We start from the raw sequence: 24,429 nt of genomic DNA on the forward strand, positions 1-24,429 counted from the left end.
TAGCCACAAGACATTTCTGTTGTATGTTAACTAGGCATTAAATATTTATGCCCCCCTGCTACATTTCAGTATCACAAGCAAATGCATTGGTGGCCATGATATGAAAGAACAAATAAAATAAACTTGTTTTCTATTGTAAACATGGTTTGTGGGGCCAGATTTAAGGTGTAGTATGGGTGATTTCTACCAGTTCCTACTGTTGTGGGAGGGAACATTTTTAAGAGATGTAATGGTCAGAATACTCTTTCTTTATAAGTTAAGGGGTTCTAGAGTTGCTAGTTGAACATTCTTGCATTGTCCAATTGTCATGTGTTTTTAATCACTTAACTGTTTTGTCTTATCTGTTGCCAAATTATATTTGATGTTTGTTGTTAAATGCAGAAAAAAAAGAAAGGAAAAAAATGTGATGATACCAAAACATGCAAGTTTTTGTTTTTAAGAATGCTATTTAAGAACATTAAAAAAGGTGTTTTGCTTAATTTGTCATCATTCAAATTCACTTTATCCATTTTATGAGTAATTTGCCCTATTAGCACTTTGATGCCTTAGTCAATGCTTCAAATTTCAGTAAGTACAAACTGAAATATTCAATTCAGACTTTTAATCATTACATCAACAAATTTATACAGATGTATATACATCACAAGACAAAAGCAATTTGACATTTATATATGAGCTGTGATTATAAAGGAGTATGGCTCCTGGTCTTTGTTCTGCCCTGCAGTGAGATTAGAGCTCTATTTCCCTGGAATAATATCCCAGAGGCACTGGTCTTCACATGATAGAGGTTATCAGAGGCACATCTTTCAGAATACTTTGAAGACACTTTTTTTCCTGATATGCACTACCTTAATTAGCCTGTCCTTCCTGTTTCTGAAGCTCAACATCCAAATAGTTTTGTCAGACGGTTGCAACACATTTCTGTGGTAAAGTATTATAAAACAATGTTATGGAGCGGTCAAGGTAAACAGAGCTAAATTCATACTAAAATGAAGTTGGAATAACTATTTAATTAAATAAAATCAACATGGAATCAAACCGAAAACAATCACTAAAAGTCTGATGACATAAAAGGGATCCATTTAATTTATTGTAGCAGGCACTTTATAAAGATCCCCACTCTACCCCTTTGGTCACATCACTGGTTCCATTAGTAAATCTCTGCACACAAAAAAAACAAGAATATGGGACCATAGATGTGAAATAAAATATGAAAATTAAACATTCATTAAATCTACATTTTTAACTGGTCTGAGTTAGCACAGCAAAACTGCAAATCTGCAACAATTTATCTCAAATGGACTGGCTCAATTGCTGTTTGCACTCACTTGATCTTCTGTTATCACCATGTAACTCAGAGCATGTACACCAGGATAGCTGTATCTTCCACAGTATATTTTGTATATATTTTTTATATATCCCCCCCATAAAATGTCTAATTAAGATCTTTTTGTTGCCAGTATATCAATAATTTATGATATATTGGCATGTGTAATTACTTTACACATGTATATATTTTTTCAGTTTGAAACAAGTGCTTCGTTGTTTCTCTACCATTGACAGTTTCGATCTCTTCATTCAGATCATAGGCAAACTAGCCTAATGTCTGCAGTGTCTCTTAGCAAGATTGTTTCCAAATCTTGTCAGGTAGTCATACGGTCTTCCTAGCGGTCATAACTCGAACAATAGAGCCTAGTCCTCCAATGGAAAATGCCTGTTATAAAGACAGAAAGAGAATAAGTGGTGACCTATTGTTTGACACATTAATGCCAATTTAACATGGTTTGCCCCCAAAATTTATTAAACAGCTTACAGCACTGGAATTTTCATGTGACTGAAAATAATCATATTTTGTATTAATATTTGCAAAGTTTTTTTTTTTACTATTATTTTTCATTTTATTAATGCATATTGTTTTTGTTGTTTTTTTTTTTTCCAAAAACACAAGGTTGTTTAAAGGGATAGTTCAGCCAAAAATGAAAATTCTTGTATGATTGACACACCCTCCTGGCATCCCAGATGTGTGTGATTTTTAGAAGAATATTTCAGCTCTGTAGGTCCATACAATGCAAACGAATAGGTGCCAAAATCCACATACAAGTGAGCATAAAAGTAATCCATATGACTCCAGTGGTTAAATCCAGGTGTTCAGCACAATATGATAGGTGTGGGTGAGAAACAGATCAATATTCAAGTAATTTTTTTATATAAATTCTCCTCCCTGCCCAGTAGGAGGTATATCACCTCAAAGAACATGGAGAACGTGAAGGAAAAAGGAAATCTGTTTCTCAACCACACTTATCATATTGCTTCTGAAGATATGGATTTAACCACCAGAGTTGTCTAGAGTACTTTTATGTTGCCCTTACATGGATTTTGGAGCTTAAACATGTTGGTACCCATTCACTTGAATTGTATGAACCTACAGAGCTGAGATATTTTTCAAAAAAATCATCATTTGTGTTCTGCAGATGAAAGAAAGTTATACACATCTGGGATGGCATACGAGTGAATAAATGATGAGAGAATTTTCCTTTTTGGGTGAACTATCCCTTTAAGTCAGCTTATTTTGAAACAGTTCTTAGTAACTTCTGTGAATAAAACACAAAATATCAATTTCACATATATACTTGTTATTTTAACTTAAATTTGAATTCATGAGTAATCGATTATTTGTTTTCTGTGGGTTAGAGTACTCAAATACTCAATGTACATCCCTTAATTCGGAAACCAAGTGGCATTTATTCTATGAGTGAAAATGTTTCTTTCAAAAAAAAAAGTGTTACTTTAAAAAAATAAGCAGTATTCGGCTGGTCATGTGATCACAACATGGCAGCCCTTATTAGTCAGCGCAGCTCTGCGTAAAATAAAACAGCTTTTATTAGGCTAGTAATATGACTGAATTCTTCATCTCATTTAAGAGTATATTATTTTTCACATATTTTTCAAAAGTACCATTAATTTCTTTAGGGGTAAACATTTTTAATGAGGAAAAAAACAAGCACACTTTTAAATCACACTCTTGATAAATGGGAAGATGACTGACGGGGGATACCTTTTCATGCCACTGCAGCAATATGGCACTGCTATTTTCTGTAGGCCTCTCAAAACCTTTGTAGACGTACTTCATGAGAAGATCGACTCCATTCTTGTCAAGAGATTTAACAGCTGACTCTATATCACTGCTTTTAAAGGATGTCAGCACCCTCAACACCACAGTCAGAGCCTTTTCCTGAGAAAGAGAGAGCAAGACAGACAGGAATTATGAAGTTTTCAGGTTTGCAGTATTTCAAGCAATTGTGCAGTATGTGGTCAGTACCTTCAAAGCTGGGTTCTTACTGTTGATTGGCGGGTTCCTAAGAGCAATGTGAAGGGCTGCCATCATGTCCCCTGTGCATTATAACTGGTTAAGGGATATGTCAATTGTGTATCAGCTCCTCAAGTTATATGCATTTACCATCATACCTCAGTTTTAAACTTCACATGAAATGACACAAGGAATATAATCTTCCATAGCTGCTTTGTCATACACACACTTATACTGAATATGCAGCATAACACCGAAACACTTCAGTAGACAAATATGAATTTGTCAAAGATTCTCACAGAGGAGAATACGCTCTCAGGAATCCGGATTGATCCTTCTGTATGCTGCAACGGGGGGTAATATCAATATACAGGCTATGCATGTGCAGTATTGTTGAAATGTTAAAACACTGATTTAAAACTAATTAAGCTCAAAGCATCTTGTTTTTACTGTGATTCTGGGATTTTTAGGGAGCCACCGTTTCAGTGCACTGGAATGATGTGATTGAACAATGGAGCTGATTGAGACGCACCCTTGTTCAGTAGTCAGGGCACTGATCAGGGAGCCTGCCATTTATTTCTAGGGCTGAAATAGACCACTTCTAGTAAGGGGAGCCTACAAGCTTAGCATAAAATAGCATAATGCGGCGGCCCCACATTCTATGAGCGGTACACTGGCGAGGAGACAAGAGGCCGTTCTTTTTAATTGATGTCTATGGAGGAGATGCTTCAGTCTGCTGAGGTTATCTCAGTAAAAAAAAAATAAAAATAATAATAATCTCTGGCTGAAACATACGCTTCATAAAAGTTCCCAGAATACACCGTTAAAACCAGGAAGCATTGTTGCTCAGAATGCTCACTATGTTCCTTTACCAGAAATGCAATCGGTTTGATTGACATGGATGCATGTGCTCGCTTGCTCAGTGAAGTTTAACTGAGACTCGCTTGTAAAGACAAACAGTTTTGTGAAATAGAAACGTGCACCTTGAATTCAGAACACATCCATTATAAAACGTATATAACAGTAAAAATGTAAGTTATGCACTGGAGAGAAACAACTCTCAAACACATTAAACTGTCAACAAACCTGATGCAGCAACCGGTCCACATTAAACTGTATGCTCTTGATCTTCTTTGAAGTGCTTAAAGTGCTCTTGCGCTGGACAACACGAGTCATGTTATTTCAGCTCCGTCTTTTTCCAACGAGTTATCATGTAAACACATTTTTCACTGGGCTGTAAAGTGACATCACTGACAGAGCTTCTCTGTGCTGGCCACACATATCCAACTAAACTATAATGAAATTTGTTGTAGATGATTTTCATTATCGAGTAGTTGTGGCAGCGCTACATTAATATCAATTTCTAATTCAAGTATAACCATTTCTGATGCTATGACCTAAATATAAAAATAGAAGGCCTCAATATCGAAGCTGAACAGATAAAACAGTCTCAAGACACTCTTCTCAACACATGACCTTGTGTTCCAGAATATTTCCAACTTCTTGTCCCTGGGTATCCTTTTTAAGCTATGTTGAGGATGTTCCACTTAAGCTTACGCTAACGGATCCAACACCTAATTTGCATTTTTAAACAAAGCCTTGTATTAGAACCCTGTTAGATTTAAGTAACAGTATAAAGATATTTTACTCTCAGCTTGAATAAAAAAAAATCTAACAAATAAAAAGAATATCATGAAAATAAAATTAAGTGCCATATTCTATTGCTTATTAAAATACAAAATAATAAGCTAATGAATTCACAAGGTGGATATCCAAATGTTTTGAATAAAGTTATCCGAGATAACATCACATTTACATTACCATTGACAACGCACCAAACACGCCCCAAAATAACCAGTCTCAGAGGACCATAAAAGGGAATTAAAAAGGTCCAATGAATTTGCTCCCCTCGGGAAATTATACAGAATATTACAAAGTAAAACAAGACAAATGCAGATTGATACCATCAGAGTTGATGGAGAAATCAACTCTGTTGATTTCTATAAATAACTATGGCAAAAACATGTATGGCAATGATTCGTTCAAAACACCAAGAAGCTCTGCTGGGACTCGGTAAAGTCCCTGAGGAACCTTTTGTTTTTCTTAGTGAAGCTCACCGCTCTATAATAATACCTGTTCAGCAAGATCAAGCTCTTTGCATTCTGCCCCATTGCAAATAAATTGTAAAAAAAAAAAGTGAAATCCTGGTGCCCATCACAGTCAGGCAGACTCAAAACAAATTTGAAAGCTCCTCAGCTAGGCACTACATTTAAGCACAGAAACAACTTACTTGGTATATTTGTGTGTGGGTGTATATATATATATACACACACTATATACACACACACACACACACACACACACACACACACACACACACACACTACTTATTTATTCTCGGTTCTCTGCCGTTCTAAATCCCGAGGGATTATGGGATCGTACAGTGTCCAGCACTTCACACCGGAAATAGTAGGTCATCTGTGTATTTCTTGTTTACTGCTTCATGCAGAGGATTCAGGCATACTACTCTTCTGAAATACTGTTTTTTTATTATACTATACGAGGGAAGTATGAATATTTGTATGTAGAAAGGAACTCACAATAGAGGATGTTCACTAGGGCTGCTCCGGCCAAAGAATTTCCTAGTCGGCTAGTAGTTGTTAGTTTAAGCCATTAGTCAACAAGTTGTCGCACGTTTATGATATTAGTTTAATTTCTTAAATAGATATATTTTGGGGGGCATCAGAAAATGGTTTGAGTTCTAGGGCTGAGAAAGAATGTTATAAGTAACATTGTTAACACTTTTCTACATTACAGAGATATTCTAAACCATAATGAGCCTTTAAAATTTAAATTTTACAATCACACGCACGAAGCAAGCCGCAGCAACACCGGCAAAAGTGGTAACGATTCTGAACGTGTCGGAAAAACCAGCAAGGAGACTGTCTGAACATTTTGTTAATTTATAGAGAGAAATGCAGATTAATTAAACATGCAGTAAGTGTGGTACTACTTTAGCTTCCCCACAAACACTTTGATAAGCCTAATAGAGAATATTTATCTAGGTTATCTAACATTAGTGCGAGCGGCCATGCTATGAGGCTAACGTTAGGCTATTTACATGTTAAAAAATGATAAGCCATGTTTGAGGTCGATGCCTGAAGAGTTTGCATGTCACCTCCTAGGGATCATCCTTTACCCTCTCGAAACGATTCCACATTTTGGATTTTCTGCCCGACATAATTAATTACTGCATGGACCAGCCGTGTAAACGATCATGTCTGTCATGACTTACGTCACTTCCTGTGGAGTTTTTTTTTTTGCAATTAACCGTCCAATCAAAACTTGGTTGACTGAGACTCTGTCTCATTGACTAATGTTTGGTTGACTATTAGGGGGCAGCCCTAATGTTCACAGGCTGCCCATTCAGAGACGAAGTGTGCTTTCTGCAGTTCTAATGTGAATCACTGAAACAGATGGCGATTATGAATGCCAAGCAAGAGAACTGAATATAGCCCACACTAAAGACAAAGGCCTCCTAATCGTTGCATGTGCAAGTGAACTCTTTGCATACATTATTGTGATTCTGAATAGGGTTTTAACTTGACTGAAACTTAACTGGAAACTGGCTTTGGCTGCTCTACTTAATCAACCCAAGATACCATCAGCAGGAACTTGCTATACCAGAGCAGAGAGGAAGTTGAAAGCCCAATGCAAATCAGAGGTCTCTTTGGACAATGTTGGGGCAAGTCAATAGATGACCAACCTCAGATATGGAAAGTGATGCCACCAACCATGCAACAACTCATCCAAAAACGAGATGAATTTAAGTTTGGGAATATTTCACTTATAGGAGCTGGGCGACATAGAAATGATAAACAAATACAAAAAGTCAAAGATACAGTCATACCATTGTATACACACAGGCCTGCACCTAAACAAGGAAATGAGAATCATAATATGACAATCAAGTATTGTAGAGCATGTGGATAAACAACCCTCCTGTCCTTACCAGGTTTAATATGGTGATGCAATGCAAAAGTTTGTTAGCTTCAACTGTTCTTTACATTGAACTGAGATGATACTAAATGCGCATAACAGACCTAATTGGAAAACGTGACAGAATAATCTTAACTGTCAGATATCTATGGATGTTTTTAGTTAGAAAAATACAGTCTCGAGAACAGGATATCTTACATTCCGTTTACACAACCGATCCTCAAATCTGATTGAAATGATGAGTTTTTCAGGTATATACAGTCCAACAGCACTGAGATGCTTCTGTATTTATATCACTCCCCTTCATAGTATTTGTGGCTTTCCAAATAGTGGTGGGAAATTTTGATTCTTTGTTCATTTCGATTTCATTCAAAGATTTGTTCAGTGACCATTACTGGAGAATATTTAGGCCAGTAGGTGGCGACAAATGAGCATCTTGTATATTATGAGGGAGTCATTAAATCAATCATAGTCTCAACTGATAGGTTAAATAGTCATTCCCCACTTCCATTTCCATTACAGACTCACTTGTTTGGCTGGCTTCCTTTGGAACTATTCACTGGTGGGGAAGAAATACACAAACTGGCTGATTTTATAGGTCTTATTGAACTTTTGTATTAAAAGTAATATCGCACTCGTAATTGTGCGGTTGTTTCGAATATTAGCACATCTGTAATTATTACCTGCAGCATGTCCTGTTTATTTATTTAGTTTTAACACCATGTCAGCAACTAGGCCATTCACTTGGCAAACAAGGGTTCGTCACTACATATTTGCAATATGAAAAACTGTAAAATCTGTTCAGATGGTACTTTAAAAAAATATCTATTAAACAAGTCACTGTATAAAAACGTTGTCTTATAGTATGAAAGCATGTCCTGTGATCGAAAGATAAGATACAAACAGTTGATATGCAATAAAAGCTTGATTAACATTTTAAATGCATGCTACATTAAATAAGGTGACATACTTATTCACTGCGCCCTAAAAGCTTTTGATACAACATATATTTTCAGATCCCACATTCTTGTTTTGTCCAAAGAGTAGAAGGCAAATTAATCTACACCCACTCTCTACAATGCAAGTACAATATAAACTGCAAATCGTCGCTGCAGACTTAAAAGGGCATAAATTAACGGTTAATCCCTTGTAAACAAATAAGCAGAACCATCATCACGTTATGATCTACTTTTGTAGCCTGTACTGAACCGTGCGCGCTCATGACACACGGGTTCACGTTCTTATATCTCATTCCCTAGCAACATTCATGCGGGGGTTTGTTTGGATCTCAAATGAAAAAGGATATTGCCTGATAAGGTTATCGACCTCCGCCGCATCGGGTCCTTGCTGATCCGCTGGCTCGTCGTGATCGTCCACGAATTTGTTCTCGTCGAATTCATCAATATCCACCTTTCTGAAGCGCGAAGACAGCGTGTTCTTGGCCATTTGGGGCCACAGTGTATCCTCACTCACTCAGCGGTCCCGTCTGCCTGTTACAGCGTCAGTAAACGTGTGTGTGGTCTGAAGTGAGTCAGTTCGGTCTCTAATTATAGTCGACGCCTCATTGAATACATCCAAAGATGGATGAGTTGATAACCAAAGTCGGTGGAGTTCAATGTTTTATGCTGCTGCCACAGGCCACCACATGAGCTGTTAGTATCTCGAACAGAGCCGCATTTTTAATATGAAAGATGTGATGTGACGGTTGTGCAAAGCTTGAGTAATACTGCCACCTGCTGAATGGGAGTGTGAAAGATTTGTTACATTTTGTAACATTTATTCACACACACACACACACACACACACACACACACACACACACACACAGGGTTGGGAGTAGGGCTGCACGATTTGGGGAAAATGTCATATTGCGATTATTGAGGTTAATATTACATTTACATAATGCATTTGGCAGACGCTTTTATCCATAGCGACTTACAGTGCACTTATTACAGGGACAATCCCCCCAGAGCAACCTGGAGTTAAGTGACTTGCTCAAGGACACAATGGTGGTGGCCGTGGGGATCGAACCAGCGACCTTCTGATTAACAGTTATGTGCTTTAGAACACTACGCCACCACAATTCCATACTGCGATATGCGATTGCGATATAATAACATATGGTATCATGAGCCTTGGTTATCAAGGAAAACAAACAGGGACATTTAAGCAGGATGTAACACATACTTTGTATAAACGCTTTTGAAAAGGAAACTGGATATAAAAGTGTGGTTCACTCAATCAAACCACTAAATATATATACATGTATGTAAGTTCAACTGCAACTGGTTGAAGCGGCTGTGACCACACAGAGAATGACAGTTTTGGAGTTTGAACTTATTTACATGTCACACTCCTGAATTATATTAACTTTAATTATTGATGAAATAAAGACATATCAGACCCATCTGTGATCTGTGTTTCTGCTGCTCGGCATCCATCTTCACCTGATCTTTTCATTACCGATGTAGAAAATGGGCAAACAGCTCTCAGAGAGAATGGGCTGTTAAGTCCACACATGCATTTATTTCTTTAATAGAATCGCAACATTTGCCGTCAAATAATCGCACAGGCTGACATCGCGATTGCGATATGATTAATTGTGCAGCACTAGTTGGGAGGGTTACATTTGAAATTTATTCCACTACAGATTACAGAATACATGCTGTAAAATGTCATATGTAATGTATTTTGATAGATTACTCAAGGTCAGTAACGTATTCTAAATACTTTGGATTAGGCCTACTTCAGCACTGGTAGATTTTTTCACTTGTTTTGACTATAAAAACTCATGTTAAAAATACATTCTCTGATAAACCTAAATATCTTATGCAGTGTTGTTTCTAAAAACGAGATAAATCAAATTGATCTTGTTTTAAGGATTTTTGATATTTTTACAGGAAAACAATACAAAATGATTATTGAGAATATGATTTTTGGCCCTAATATCAAAGGTCTTACTTCAAGTAAGTTTACTTCTCTGTCTGCTCATAAGAAAGTGTTTCACAACTGTTCAAATACACTTTGGATCGCATCATTTATAAGTATACATTTTTTCCATCTGAAATGATGAAATATTAAATGAAACAAATGACAATAAAATTTAAATTAATCTCTTCAGTAATCAAAATACTTTTTTAATGTAACTGTATTCTAATTGCCAATGATTTAAATTGTAACTGTAGTGGAATACAGTTACTCATATTTTGTATTTTAAATATGTAATCCCGTTACATGTATTTTGTTACTCCCCAACCCTGTTTTAGGGTTTACAGTGTTAAGTCATCATGGCATCAAAATTGTAAACAATAATTGTACTAAAACTAAAGAGACAAGGTTGGTTAGCGATTTTATCACAATAAAATCATGTTAACATGCATAATGTTTACGTCTTGTGGCTATACTTTTGAAACAATGAGTATTTAAGGATTGGACCCATTCACTGCCATTGTAAGTGCCTCACTGTAACCTCGATTATTATTATTTTTAAAACAGTTCAAAATTATTATTTGTGGTAATCAATATTATGCAACAAATGCTGTAAATTGAGCTTGACTTGTATTGAATATTCCTTTACTATATCCTTTGTTGTCCATGATGATTCTCATTATTGTAACACATTCATATATATATATATATATATATATATATATATATATATATATATATATATATATATATATATATATATATATTATTATTATTATTATTATTATTATTATTGTGGCAAAATAGAAAAGATTAGAATAGAGGAACAGGGAGCCCTGCAACAGATGTCATGGCCCCCACAGTGTCCTCCACTGAACATTGTGTCAGTTTGAGATTGTATAAATAGACAGAAGCAATTGAGACTAAATAGACAGAAGAACTGTGGTGAATTCTCCAAGAAGCTTGGAACATCCTATCTGCCAACAACCAAGAAAAACTGTGTCCAGGTGTACCTAGGAGAATTGGTGCTGTTTTAAAAGTAAAGGTTGTCACACCAAATATTGATTTAGCTTTTTTATGTTTACTGATCTTTGTAGGATGTTAATTGATAAATGAAAACTATTTATGGCATTATTTTTGAAGACATCCTCACAAGTGCCTAAAACTTTTGCACAGTACAACATATAAATATATAAAATGTTTAAATAAAGTTTTTTATTATTATTATTAATAAAATGATTGAAAACTAAAGTCAGTACCAAGTACTAGCCTACTATGATGAATAAATACTTTTTGCATTGAGGTCATGAGAATTGGAGGGGGGTGCTTAACTGTCATGAAAATAAAGTCACAAATGGCCCTAAAATTGGCCTAATTTTCTACATGTAAATTATAATTAATTATTAATTATTATTCTTTTGATTTTGGAGAAAAAGGAGAGGCTGTTCAGTGCAGAGTTGGCCTAGAGTACTCCAGCTCCATATCTAGGTTCAAAAAGGTCGTTTACTTGACCGGTGTGCGTGAGGTGTTTATCCAATAGATGGCGCTGTTCGTCGCTTTATTCTGCGTCTGCGCAGCCAACATGTTTTCATCGCCATCTTGAACCGATGATCCCAAATAAATAAACATTGCTTTACCCGGAGACGTGTTACAATCTTTATCACATTTCCATCTTCAGTTCAGATATATATTTGGTTTGAGATTTGCAGTCTATATCGTAGAGAACAATGGGGAAGAGGTATTACTGCGACTACTGTGACCGCAGCTTTCAGGACACACTGCACAACAGAAAGCGGCACCTCAACGGCCTCCAGCATCACCGAGCGAAGAAAGCCTGGTTTGACAACTTCAGAGGTACTCACCGAGATCCACAAGAAGCAATAGCAGGGGTTTAAGCAATTCCTTGAGACAAAACACCACGTCTTTTATTTTTATTTTCAGACGCTGTTACAGTTCTAAATGAAGAGCGGAGCAAAGAACCATGCAGAACATTTCTACAGAAAGGTAAAAGCGTGACTGAGGGAAAGCGCTATATCTCTTCTTAAATATATATATTTTAGTGTATTGAATTTTCTGATAGCTCCCTCAACAGCAGGTATATTTTTCCCTTTTACTCTTTTCCAGGGCAGTGTGTATTTGGTGCAAGCTGTCGTTTCTCACACATGTCTGAGAGACACATGGAGATGTTGGAGCAAAAGATTGATGGTGAGCAGCAGTGACCATCACTGCATGCAATCAACTTTAGTTTTATTGGACCTTCATCATGAGATACATTTTTGGTGGTTCATTGATTGGATCTCAAGGTTTAAGTGTATTGAGAAGGCATGTGTAAATCTGAATGCTGTTTACACTTGTACATTTGTACATTTAGTTAAACTGAGTGCATTTGCCAATTATCTGTCAGATGAAAGGCGGCAAAGGGAGGATCCTGACCAAGGTGGATCATCCTCTGAGCGCAACATTGATGAATGGCTCTCTAGAAGAGAGAAGAAACGTGCTGCTTTGACATCCGGAAGGTACTAGATGTGAACTAGTGTAAATAATTGTTATTTGGAAGGCTGGAATTGTTATAGACTCAGTTTAGACTTTGATGTTGATAAACTATCCCAGTGTTGCAATGAAAGAGGTTACCAAAACCCATTGTGTGTCATTTAGAATTATAGCAAATACAGACACTGTTTTCGGAATATTTCTTGTCAAAAACAACCAGTATTGGAACATGTTGCATTTCTTCATAATTGAACAATTCCAGCTGCCTAGGTGCAAGTCTGCTAAAGTGCACTCAAAATACATACAAATTTGTATCTTAGAGGTCACCCTGACTGACAGATATTAAAATGAGATTGCCTACAGCTCCATCATTTGCATAATTACCTGCACATAGGCTCCAGTGGTAAAGAATACACACTTATGCTCTTGAGATCAGCAGTCTAACTTGTATGACTTCTTTTATTTCAGAGTTTTAAATATGGAAGAGGAAGAGGGCCCTGAAAACTTCGAGATACCTCCATATCTTCTTTCTATTCCAGATCTTCCTCCATCCCTCCATCCTCCACCAGTTGGTGGTTGGAGAGTGACACTGCAAAATGATTGGGGTTGAAATGGAATTCTAAATAATTGTATTTCTATAATGGTTAAAAATGATTCAAAATTCTCCACAAAGGTTAAAGGTATAGTTGACCCATAAATGAAAATTCTCTCATCATTAACTAACCCTCATGCCATCCCAGATATGTATGACTTACTTTATTCTTCCGATCACAAAGTTTTTTTTTAGAAGAAAATTTCAGCTCTGTATTTCCATACAATGCAAGTGAATGGTGGCCAAAACTCTGAAGGTCCAAATATATATATCACATAAAGGCATCATAAGTGGAATCCATATGACTCCAGTGGTTTAATCCATGTCATTTGAAGCATTCCAGTTGGTTGTGATTTCAAGCTCGATTACACATCCAATAGTGCATTATAGCATTCTGTGCATGCGTCAAGCATTTGGAAGTGTAATGTAAACTAGGCAGCATAAAAGGGATTCATATGACTCCAGTGGTTAAATCTATATCTTTAGAAGCAATATGATAGGTGTGGATGAGTAACAATCAATATTTAAGCCCCTTTTTTTTACTGTCTATCTCCATTTTCACTTGCACATTGTTCTTGTGTTTTTGGTGATTCTCATTCTTCGTGCATTTCGCCACCTACTGGCAGTGAGGAGAATTTATAGAAGAAAAAAAAGGACTTAAATATTGATCTGTTTCTCACCCACACCTATCTTATCACTTCTGTAGAAGAAGTGGCCACTGTAGTAGCTCTGGCCACTATTTGCTTTTGAAAGATGTTTGAAAGATGTTTCTATGGACCTACAGAGCTGAAATATTCTTCTAAAAATCTTTGTGTTCAGCAGAAGAAAGAAAGTCATACACATCTGGGATGGCATGAAATGATGAGTGAATTTTCATTTTTGGGTCAACTATCCCTTTAAGTTCAGGGCAAATGCTATCTGTAGTTAAAATGTAATGTCCTATATCAATCGTCATTAAAGGGGCATGGAAAAATTAAGAATATGCAATGCAATCAATATCATGATGTGAAGTTTGAAAGATGTTTCTTTTCTTAACGGGATGGAGTTAACATAATTAGTGTCTTCACTTGCCAATTGTCAAGAATTTGACAGTGATCTTAAACTAAATGTTAAGACTATGGAGAAAGCGTCTGTTTGTTTCTGCCTTCTTTGTGGATGGTTTAGATTGAAATTCAGATGAGAGAAGCATTTTCAATTTACTCCTGATTGCCTGTTTCAGGGATGTTCTGTACTGTTAGCCTGCATGGCCTTAGTGAATTCCCCTTGTCTACACTGATGAATGTAATACTTGACTTGAATGCAAAACATTTACAGGCCTGCCGATGAAAGATCCTATTGGCTGTGTGTTGGAGCAGAGACAAAGGAAATGGGTTTGTCTAAAAGCCTTTGCATCTCTGCTGTACTTTTGAGGACTTTGTGCTAGTCTAGTTGAATTTAGTTACTTAACTGGCATAAGCAGTTGCCATTTTCCAGTGGTATGTAATCCCAAAGACAAGACAGGAAGCATCACATGTAATATAACGGCAGACACATTCCACTACAACATGTATTTTATAGACATACATAGATGTTCATTTTAATTAAATTAACTGCCAACTAAAGCCTTCATCAGCCAAATAACAAACTACTCTGCATCTACGTGCACTTCCACATTTAATACTGGATGTACTTCAATGTCTTTGTCACTAATCTTACAGTACATACAAAATCATTTTGTTTAAACACTTGCCCCTAATATTTACTTGGGTTACTCATTTAAACAATGACTTGTTCTACACATAAATAAGTAATATTGGAATTATATTCATGCTGTTTTGCCAGAAGGGTACTGGCCCCCAAGGTGAGCCTTGATTCTCCCAAGGTTATTTTCTACATTAACCAACATCTTACAATTTTTTTTTTTTATTCCTTATCATGGTCGCCTTTGGCTTGCTCACTAAGTACAAATATGATTGACTTATTATGGCACTATCTACAAACACATCTTTATCAAACAGCACAATGATGACTATGACATTACTGCTTTATTTTCTGTTATAGCATAATTTTCTGTACAGCTGCTTTTAAAATGACATCTGTTATGCAAAGGGCTATACAAATACAAATAACTTAATTCATAGATAGTACAGAAGGCTAAAACTGAAATAGTCAGCCAGATCAGAATACATTTATTTAAGTGATGACTGTGTTGTTGGTTGTAATATTTCTAAAACCTCACATGCTGACTTTCCTTTGTATTGTAAAGGTAACGTTTACCTAAAAAAGTTTTAAATTCTCTCATTATTTACTTGCCCTCATGCCGGCCCTGATGTGTATGACTTCCTTTTTTCTGCAGAACACAAAATAAGATTTTTTAAATAATATTTAAGCTCTTACAATGCAAGTGATTGGTGTCCAGAACTATGGTCCAAAATGAACAAAGGCAGCATGAAAGTAGTCCATAAGACTCCAGTGATTAAATCCATATCTTCTGAAGCTATATGATAGGTGTAGGTGAGAAAGAGATCAATATTTAAGTCCTTTTTTCTTTTACTGAAAATACACTTACTGGTTAGGCTGGTCAAAGGTGGATATTGATAGTAAAACATCTGTTTCTCACCCACACCTATCATATCACTTCTGAAGATATGGATTTAACCACTGGAGTCATATAGATAACTTTTATGTTGCCTTTAATTTGGACCTACTAAGTTCTGGTCACCATTCACTTGCAATGTGAGGACCAGCAGAGCTAAATATATTTGTGTTCTGCAGAAGAAAGAAAATCATACTTTTAGACATACTATCTAGTATTAGGATCAGTAAATGATAAGAGAATTTTCATTTTTGGGTGAACTATCCCTAGACTATCCCTACAAGCTTGCTGTATAAGTTTAATATATATAACATTAGCAACAGCAAAGTGGAAGCACTACTGCTTTAATTCAGTTGTTCACATGTTACAATTACATGTAACAGCACATTCTGGCACATCATAGATTCCAAATTGATGCAATATAAAGTTACATACATAATTTGTATACATTACAGTTACATCACAATTAATATAATTATGTTTGTTTATTTGTAATTGACATTATGTATTTAAGCGTATATTCCTTAATTTTCCACATGGAATGAAATTAATTTATATTAAATAAATATTGAAAAACTACTGGTAAACATAATAAAAAGTATATTGCATATAATCTTAAGAGTCTCACTCATCTTCTATTTTGATAGGGGAAAAAATGGCATATTAAATAATATGATTCTAAACAGTATAAAACAGGTCTCACAAAACACACAGAAGATCACATGCTTGAGCTTTGGAAATTGAAAGCATGATATGTTTCTGATGTCCTGAAATCAGTATAAATGTCAATTATTACTTTAATTCACAGTAAATTGTCATCAAATAAGAATAGATTGCATATTTTGAGAACAAACGCTGACTTTAACATTACACAATACAACGTATATGTCAGAAATACATACACAAATACATGCAACAAAGAAACAGTTTTCATCAGTGCTGACATTTTTCTGTAATATATGTTTCTCTTTTTGTGAAACAATTTCTATAATAGTATCTTAATCTTACATAAACATATATGGAGTTACAAAATATGAGTGTCTTTAAGGAACAGCTCACTCAAAAATTAAATGATAGTCTCATTCACTTTGATTGCATCTTTTTTTAATTAATAGTACATTGAAAGTGAAAAGTGACTGAGGCTGCCAGAGCCTAATATTTTGCATTGCATCTAATTTTTGTTCCACAGAAGAAAGAAAGCCATACAGGTTTGGAACAACATGAGAGTGAGTAAATATGATAACTCTCTCCCTCATTATACATGATTATCATTACAATCATCTTATTGAGTTGCAGATATGATTACATGTATGATTAGTAGTAATAACCATACTTATTGTTCTCATCAATTATTTTTCTTATCATTTGTGAAATAGCACAAACACATGAGAATAAACTACTAGGAAAGTACACAAAAGATATAGACTTTGGAAAAACCAAACAAGAACAAATAAATGTTTTCCAACTACCTGTTTAGGCACTGATATTGCTGACAAATGCATAAATTACAGATAGATACTGGATACAAATATATTTCAGAGTATGCATAAGTCAAATATTGCTTGTTACCATTAGTGCACACATCAAACTTAAAGCTACAGTTTTGAAAGTTTGAAATAATAATTTTGAGTACCCCTATTTGTTATGGTATGTTATCTGCTTTATTTCCTGTGAATTATGCTGTGAAAGCCTTAACAGATTTCAGTGAAATGAGACAGTTCTTGACAAGTAAATTAAGTATCTGTCACAACACAGAACAATGAAAACTACAAGTTGAATTTTTGTTATGATAATAATACTAACTGAACACTAAATCAGATTGAACATTAATGTTACCAAAATGCTAATAAATATTTCATGCAAATATATATATATCATTAACTACACTCATAACAGTTATTGTACAGTATGCCTACACACAAACATCGACTTGACACATGATATGAATAGCCAGTAATCAGTCATTTCTCAATGTATTTTTTTTTTTTTTACTCAACCAGCAGACAAATGAATAAAATATCTGTCAATAAACAATCTTGAGAGTCAGGACTATATTATATATATATATATATATATATATATATATATATATGAATGCACAAATGTATAGATAGATTTAATAACACTTTGGATTGTCACCAAATACATACTCCATTTTCATTCACATCCTTTTACATTAATTTCCTTTTTAAATTACTCTTACTCAGCTTTGCTACTCATGGTGACTTAGGGTAACAAATTAGATTACCCGACTGTTAATTTTGTATCGACAAATATCCCAAAATGTCAAAGTGAACATGTTGATCATAAAGTGCATGTTATGGTCTACGGTACTAGTTATGTACATAATCAGATGATACAACATTTTTAAGTCAATGTTAAATGTTATATATATATATATATATATATATATATATATATATATATATATATATATATAGAAAAAAAGGCCCTGACATGATATTCATACAGTATATGGACATAAGATATATTATATTCACACTATACAATATTTTATGTATGATGTGCTACATTATGATTGACGTGTATTTTCTCTGTTCAGTAGCATGAACTGATTAGAGACATGTAATACTATATAGCACAATTATCTTGAATAACTGTTGTTCCTGTTGAATTCCTACACAAAAATCACATGACACTTTTGAACTATATTGTTTTGGGCTCTACTTTTATTTTGCCTGTCTAAGAACAGTCTGACTTTACTTTGAGATAATAGTAAAATAACAATGAATCCTTTGGTGTTTCTTTGACCCTATAAACTGTTAAATATCTGGACATTTTTGCATTTTTACCTTACTTCCTTTTGTCAGTCATTCATGGTTTTAGAAACAGTTCACTTCATCCCCCTTCGAAGCATCTGATTGGCTGCAATGAGCATGACGCTGATGATAAATGCGATGGCAAAGGCACAAATCAAGCTCTTACGCACACATTTGTGCTTGACTTGTTGCGTGGGGTTTGCTTTAAAGGAAAGTTAAAAAAAATGAAAGAAAGAAGTTATAATGGACAATATTGGATGTAACATTTTTTAAGAAAGACAAGCTTCAAATTCCTTACCTTTAAAATCAATTGTGCTTGTTTTTTTTTCTTTGATAAGTTACAGTATGTGTATTAGCAGCTTACAAACAGGCATAAAACTTGCCAATGGCTGTTCTTCAATAAAAAGAAACATTCCATCTACCAAAGCTGTTCAAATGTATTGCAGACACACACACCACTGTCCTGCTTCAAACAGATTCATGAGCTCCTTTATTTCCCCAGGACTACCAACAGAATGTATTTCAGCTAAAAATAGATTCCCAATGCTGCAACAGTGGCATCTGTGTCTTTTGTGTTTAATGGAGTTGACAGACAATTTTGACTGACATGATAATACCCAAACAATTCAAAGTGAAACTGATGCATGGTCTCACACAGGGAGCAAATGTGTTAGATACGAACAGCCAAGGTAAATATATCATGTTTGTCACAGCTTAATTGTTAGTATAAGAGGACTTACTGTCAATATCTACTTGGCACTCTGGGCTGTTTAAGTGAGTCTCTTCTGTCATGATAATGTTCTCGATGTCTTTCATAGTCAAATGATCACAGAAGGTGTCATACAGGAGTCTCTTCAGCTCATCCACAGTCAGCTTTTGCATGTCACACTAATGGAACAAATGAAAAAAAGAAAAAAAATGACTCCATGTGATGAATTGGCAATATATATGTCATTAGTGGAACAAAGTTCAAAATCATGATTTTTTCTTTTAAATGATTATTAAGGCTATTAATGATCAGTGGCAAATGCACAAATGGCTTAAACTAAATAGCAAATTTAAGAGAATATTGCCTCGTAATGGTCTTTAATTCAATGCTATTACTAAAGCAAAAAATGTCAGCAAGTTAATTGCTGAGTGTGAATAATGCATAAATAATCTTCTTTTTCCACCAGTAATCAGAGGGGGTCAGAACAATGAGACAGAGAAAAGCTGAAGCCTGGCGAAACTGCTAACCATTGAGGCCATGGGGCAAAGCTCTTGAGGTTATTTCAAAGCTAAACTGCTACCTTCCAGAATATGGAGTCAAACTCAGCTCCATGGAACCTGTCAGGCATTCCAGCAGAAGAAAGTTTTGGTCCAAGAAGTGTTACAAACTCTTCAAAGTCAACCTGACCGTCACCTGCAAAACAGAAGAATGCAAAAATACAGGCTAGCTTCACTGTAACCCTTCTTGTGGAAGATGACAATCTCATGCTGATCTAGCAGAACAACCAAACTCTAATCTTTCCAGTCGTTATCAAAAACATCAGTCATTTGTTCAGTGATTTGCAGGTTGCATAACAATTCAATTTGCCACTTTTTACAGTTTACGGTGCATGTTTCTACAGTAGTGCTTAGATTTAATCAAAACATAATGAATAAATACTGATCGAAAGACTATCACACAATTTCACAATGTAGGCCACATGCTGAAACATGAAAAGCATATGTTTCTAAAATCACAAATGACATTTCTGAAATTTTTATGATGACTGATATACCATCCATGTCCAGTCTCTGAATGATCACCTCCAGCTCCACCTCGTTTGGCATGTAACCAAGAGACCGCATGGCCATTCCCAGCTCCTGTTTTGAGATGAATCCATTCCCATCACGGTCAAACACCTTAAAGGCTTCCCGGATCTCTACGGATATGCCAGACAGATTGCCATGTTACAACAAACTATGCTGTAAACTCGCTGAAATGGCAATTCTTCATAATCCCATACTGATGGCAATAAACCAGACAATAAATATGAAATAAATGTATGATATTTTTCCTATATTTTTACCATATTATGTTTTTAGGAAGCCAGTGATGACAAAAATCTTGATTTTTAAGCATATTTTATTTTGAGGGTAATTTTGTGTGACAAGAAAACAATAGCGGTCTCTTGGAAACTCTTGATTTTTAAGCATTTTTTTTCTTCTTTGAGGTGACTATTGTGACATTCAATACGCAGTGACCAAAGTTCAGACAGAAAACTCTGTGTGCAAGATTATGGTAATTTTATCTCAGTATAACTAGAAAACCTTTACCTACACAATGTGTCCATTCATTCAACTTTATACTAAAAATGTATGTCACATGAATAAGGTTTAACAACTATTAGCACTTTTTTATTTTTTTTATTTAATTAAGACAATAATGACTAAGGTCAGTCATTAAACTTGATTTCCCAAAGAAGTGCAGATAAAGCTACGCATCAGCAATGCTCATTAACATACGCAAGATTAATTAATAAAACAGGATTCAACTTCACCAAAGGTAACACTAATCACCCAAATGTTAACTTTACACAAAACACCTAATTGCTGTGAAACAACATCAATAACACTAAAAAGAGCTAAAATCTATATGAATTATTAATAACAGCTAATAACATGCCAACAAAGTTCCTTTTGACCAAACAAATATGCTTAAATTATTCAAGCATAAGGCCTTAAAATATTAATTTTATGGATTTTTAAGCCAAAGAAGTTCAGTAGCAGATCTAGTCATTCAAGACCAATATTCAATCAATATGTCATACCCACATTAACATGCTAAATATTTCAGAGAGTTTTCATGGCAATCCACAATACCAGCTATTGTTTCAGTATGTGAAGTATTTATTTCTATTTATTTTAGCATTTTAAATAAACAATGATATTGTTTAATTGCTATAAGGAAACTTTATAAAAACTACATAATAAGCGACATAAGCGGCTGCACAGGGCCTCACAACCACCAGGGGGCCCCTTACCATGGGTTCAGTGTACAGTATTTAGTAACTAGTAACCTAGTTTAAACATGACAGAGGATAAGGAGTTTGCTCATGAGTTGGAAAGAATGTGAACAAGAAGCAAAGCATTGATTCACTATCAAGGAATTATGCAGATTAGGCAATGGCACAAACATGCCTAATTGCTCCTACTAAAATAGCTGGCGGTTAGTGGGCTGTAGGTTGTTCGGTGTACCTGGAGACAGGGGGGCCCCATTTGGAAAATCTGCTTAGAGCCCCCAAAATCGTAGGGTCGGCCTTAGTCTATTTCAAAATGTCTGATTGGACAACTCTGTGACTTCCACCAATAATTATTCAGAAATCCCTTGAAATACTGTATTCCTAAATGAAGCAGACATTAGGGTAGGACTCACTCTCTCTGAATGGCCAGATGAGTGTCAGCTATATGCCTGTGTATCCCATGCATGTGCCAACACAGGATACTGGAAGGTTGTACACAGAAATATTACATACATTCGAAAAGATATATAGTACTGTGCAAAAGTTTTAGGCACTTGTGAAAAATGTTGCATAGTGAGTATGTCTTCAAAAATAATGCCATAAATTGTTTTCATTTATCAATTAATGTCATACAAAGTCCAGTAAACATAAAAAAGCTAAATCAATATTCGGTGTCACCACCTTTGCCTTTAAAACACCCCAATTCTGGACACTTTATGGGGACCATGACATCTGTTGCAGAGCTCCCTGTTCTTCTATTCTAATCTTTTCTATTTGATAAAGGAATGTTCAGGAGTCTAACATTTATATTTCCTATTGACACACTAAAGCTAATGATATAAATAACCATCTTAAGGCAAATGTTTTTGTGAAACATCTTCAGTGCCTAAATATTTTGCACAGTACTGTACATTTGGTGTAGATACTAGTTTTGATATTTAACACATAAACTAATTTATCATTTAAACTGATATTAAACATGACTCAGAGTTTGTTTTCATGGACTTCAGAATGGAAACATTTCTTAGTTTGCATTGGTTTTATATGATGGAAGCATGTATTAAAATGCTTTGGGGTAATTAATTACTATTTATACATATCTTTGACAAAAGATTCAGTGCAATGTTTAAGTGTTGAATATGCACAAATGTTGAATTAAATGTAACTGTTAAACGACTAAAAAGATTTGGGTCTGAATGTAAATGTGCTTGGATTTTTAAGAAGATAAATATATTGGAGTGGCAAAGTTCATAGTGCCGCGCTTTGAACAACACTGCAGATTTCTTACCGTGCTGTTACTCGTCATTATAACCCAAAACAATCGATATCAACATATAATACAATATTTATTTTTATTTTTCCTGAGCCACTGAATAGTGTATAGGGGGGAAAACGGTTTTAGAGCTCACTTTCTTCATTTGTGAACCCTGACAGCCAGACAGCGTGTCATCGGGAGCTCTCCATGGTGCCGAAAGCATGCAATTCTCCAAGTGTTGGAACCACTATCACACCAAAAAACGCCACTCTATAACTCCCAATGAAATATCACTTACCCTCCACTTCATCCTCGGGGAGGGTGATAGGAGTCTTGTAGGAGAGGATATCTGGAATTGAGCAAAGTCCCCTGTACATGAACCTGGAAGTCACGGCACGCACTGGCATTTCTGCGAGGGCAAAGATCTTGGATCTTGATCTTCATATAGCACCGCTGTAGTTTGGTCACCGCAACTTTACTACAGAGCGCTTGTCGGAAGCTCAATGTAAACAACAAAAAATAAATAAAAAAACAACGCGCGTTTGATTCATCTTCATCCTCTTTTATTGTTGTCCTTTGCGATTAGTCACGCTGCAGACCGATCACAGGCAAGAATGATCACTCGATCGATTGCTGATTGTAGATCAGTATTGCCATTCAAATGGAGCTTTCTGAAAATGTCCCGGCTTTCTGCACATCTTCAACTGGATTTGAAGGATAAACGTGGAGCATCCTGCACCGCCTGTTCACGAGCAACGTGATGTCATCTCTCCTTGAGATTACGACGGTTTAATTATTTTACCTGATGTTTAACTGGTATAATGGTGCATGAGAGCAAAATATGCACAGAGGCGTAAAAAAAACGACTAGTGTCACACTATATTATGTGGATTACCTCCTGGGCATCACCTCTCCCTTACACTCTCAATGCAATCCTACAGGTAGTCGAATGGTCTCGTGTTCTAGCAGTCGGAATACGTTGAAACATTCCAGTCACTGAGATTTCAGACATTTTAGTCATTCTGTCCATTAGGAATGTCAGATAAAATGTGGCATTTTCTTAAGTTAATGACATGGATAGTTCGTGTGACGTGGATCCATTACAGAACGACGAATAACGTGTTCATTTCCCCAAAAATTAATGACTAATGTCAAAAGATTGAAGGAAACTCGAGATGATTAACCCAAATTCAATTATTTTCCTTTGCAGTTGCGTCCTCCTTGAGGTGTGATCCCCGAATGTGCGCCTGATGTCCCTCCATCCAAAGTCACTCGTCTCATATGCACTCGCTTAAACGCGCTTAGGGGCCGTTCACACCGAAAACGTTTCTTGCGTCCGTCTTAAAATTTTCCCCTTGTTTTCCTATGTAAAATTTTTTTAGAGGTAGTGTCTAGCGCGGGTAGGAGAAGCCGAATGCCAAACGAATAACGAGCCAACAACATCTGGAAATCAGGTAGAAAGCGTTTCGCATTTTTGGATCTGCCAGCTCCAGTTTCAGTTCTACTTAATGTGGAT

General features: G+C 35.6%; 3 protein-coding genes across 3 annotated transcripts; 1 reads left to right on the plus strand and 2 right to left on the minus strand.

The window, feature by feature from the left end:
• Positions 1 to 598: 598 nt before the first annotated feature.
• On the minus strand, positions 599 to 8,984 carry arpc5lb (actin related protein 2/3 complex, subunit 5-like, b). The gene is made up of 4 exons (XM_052124879.1): positions 8,612 to 8,984; positions 3,320 to 3,391; positions 3,056 to 3,232; positions 599 to 1,714 (listed from the first exon to the last, which is right to left on the minus strand). Exons 1-4 carry the CDS (start codon positions 8,750 to 8,752, stop codon positions 1,652 to 1,654), a joined length of 453 nt encoding a protein of 150 aa, XP_051980839.1. The 5' UTR covers positions 8,753 to 8,984; the 3' UTR covers positions 599 to 1,651.
• Positions 8,985 to 11,813: 2,829 nt separating this feature from the next.
• On the plus strand, positions 11,814 to 16,881 carry zmat5 (zinc finger, matrin-type 5). Its single transcript, XM_052124868.1, has 5 exons — positions 11,814 to 12,088; positions 12,176 to 12,238; positions 12,359 to 12,439; positions 12,639 to 12,750; positions 13,193 to 16,881. Exons 1-5 carry the CDS (start codon positions 11,962 to 11,964, stop codon positions 13,332 to 13,334), a joined length of 525 nt encoding a protein of 174 aa, XP_051980828.1. The 5' UTR covers positions 11,814 to 11,961; the 3' UTR covers positions 13,335 to 16,881.
• A 1,560-nt stretch (positions 16,882 to 18,441) lies between these two features.
• On the minus strand, positions 18,442 to 23,867 carry LOC127642174 (calcium-binding protein 7-like). Its single transcript, XM_052124863.1, has 5 exons — positions 23,212 to 23,867; positions 20,435 to 20,578; positions 19,961 to 20,073; positions 19,412 to 19,559; positions 18,442 to 18,873 (listed from the first exon to the last, which is right to left on the minus strand). Exons 1-5 carry the CDS (start codon positions 23,318 to 23,320, stop codon positions 18,746 to 18,748), a joined length of 642 nt encoding a protein of 213 aa, XP_051980823.1. The 5' UTR covers positions 23,321 to 23,867; the 3' UTR covers positions 18,442 to 18,745.
• Between the last annotated feature and the right edge of the window lie 562 nt (positions 23,868 to 24,429).

The sequence above is a fragment of the Xyrauchen texanus genome, chromosome 4 (assembly GCF_025860055.1).
Source record: "Xyrauchen texanus isolate HMW12.3.18 chromosome 4, RBS_HiC_50CHRs, whole genome shotgun sequence".
Classification (NCBI taxonomy): domain Eukaryota; kingdom Metazoa; phylum Chordata; class Actinopteri; order Cypriniformes; family Catostomidae; genus Xyrauchen; species Xyrauchen texanus.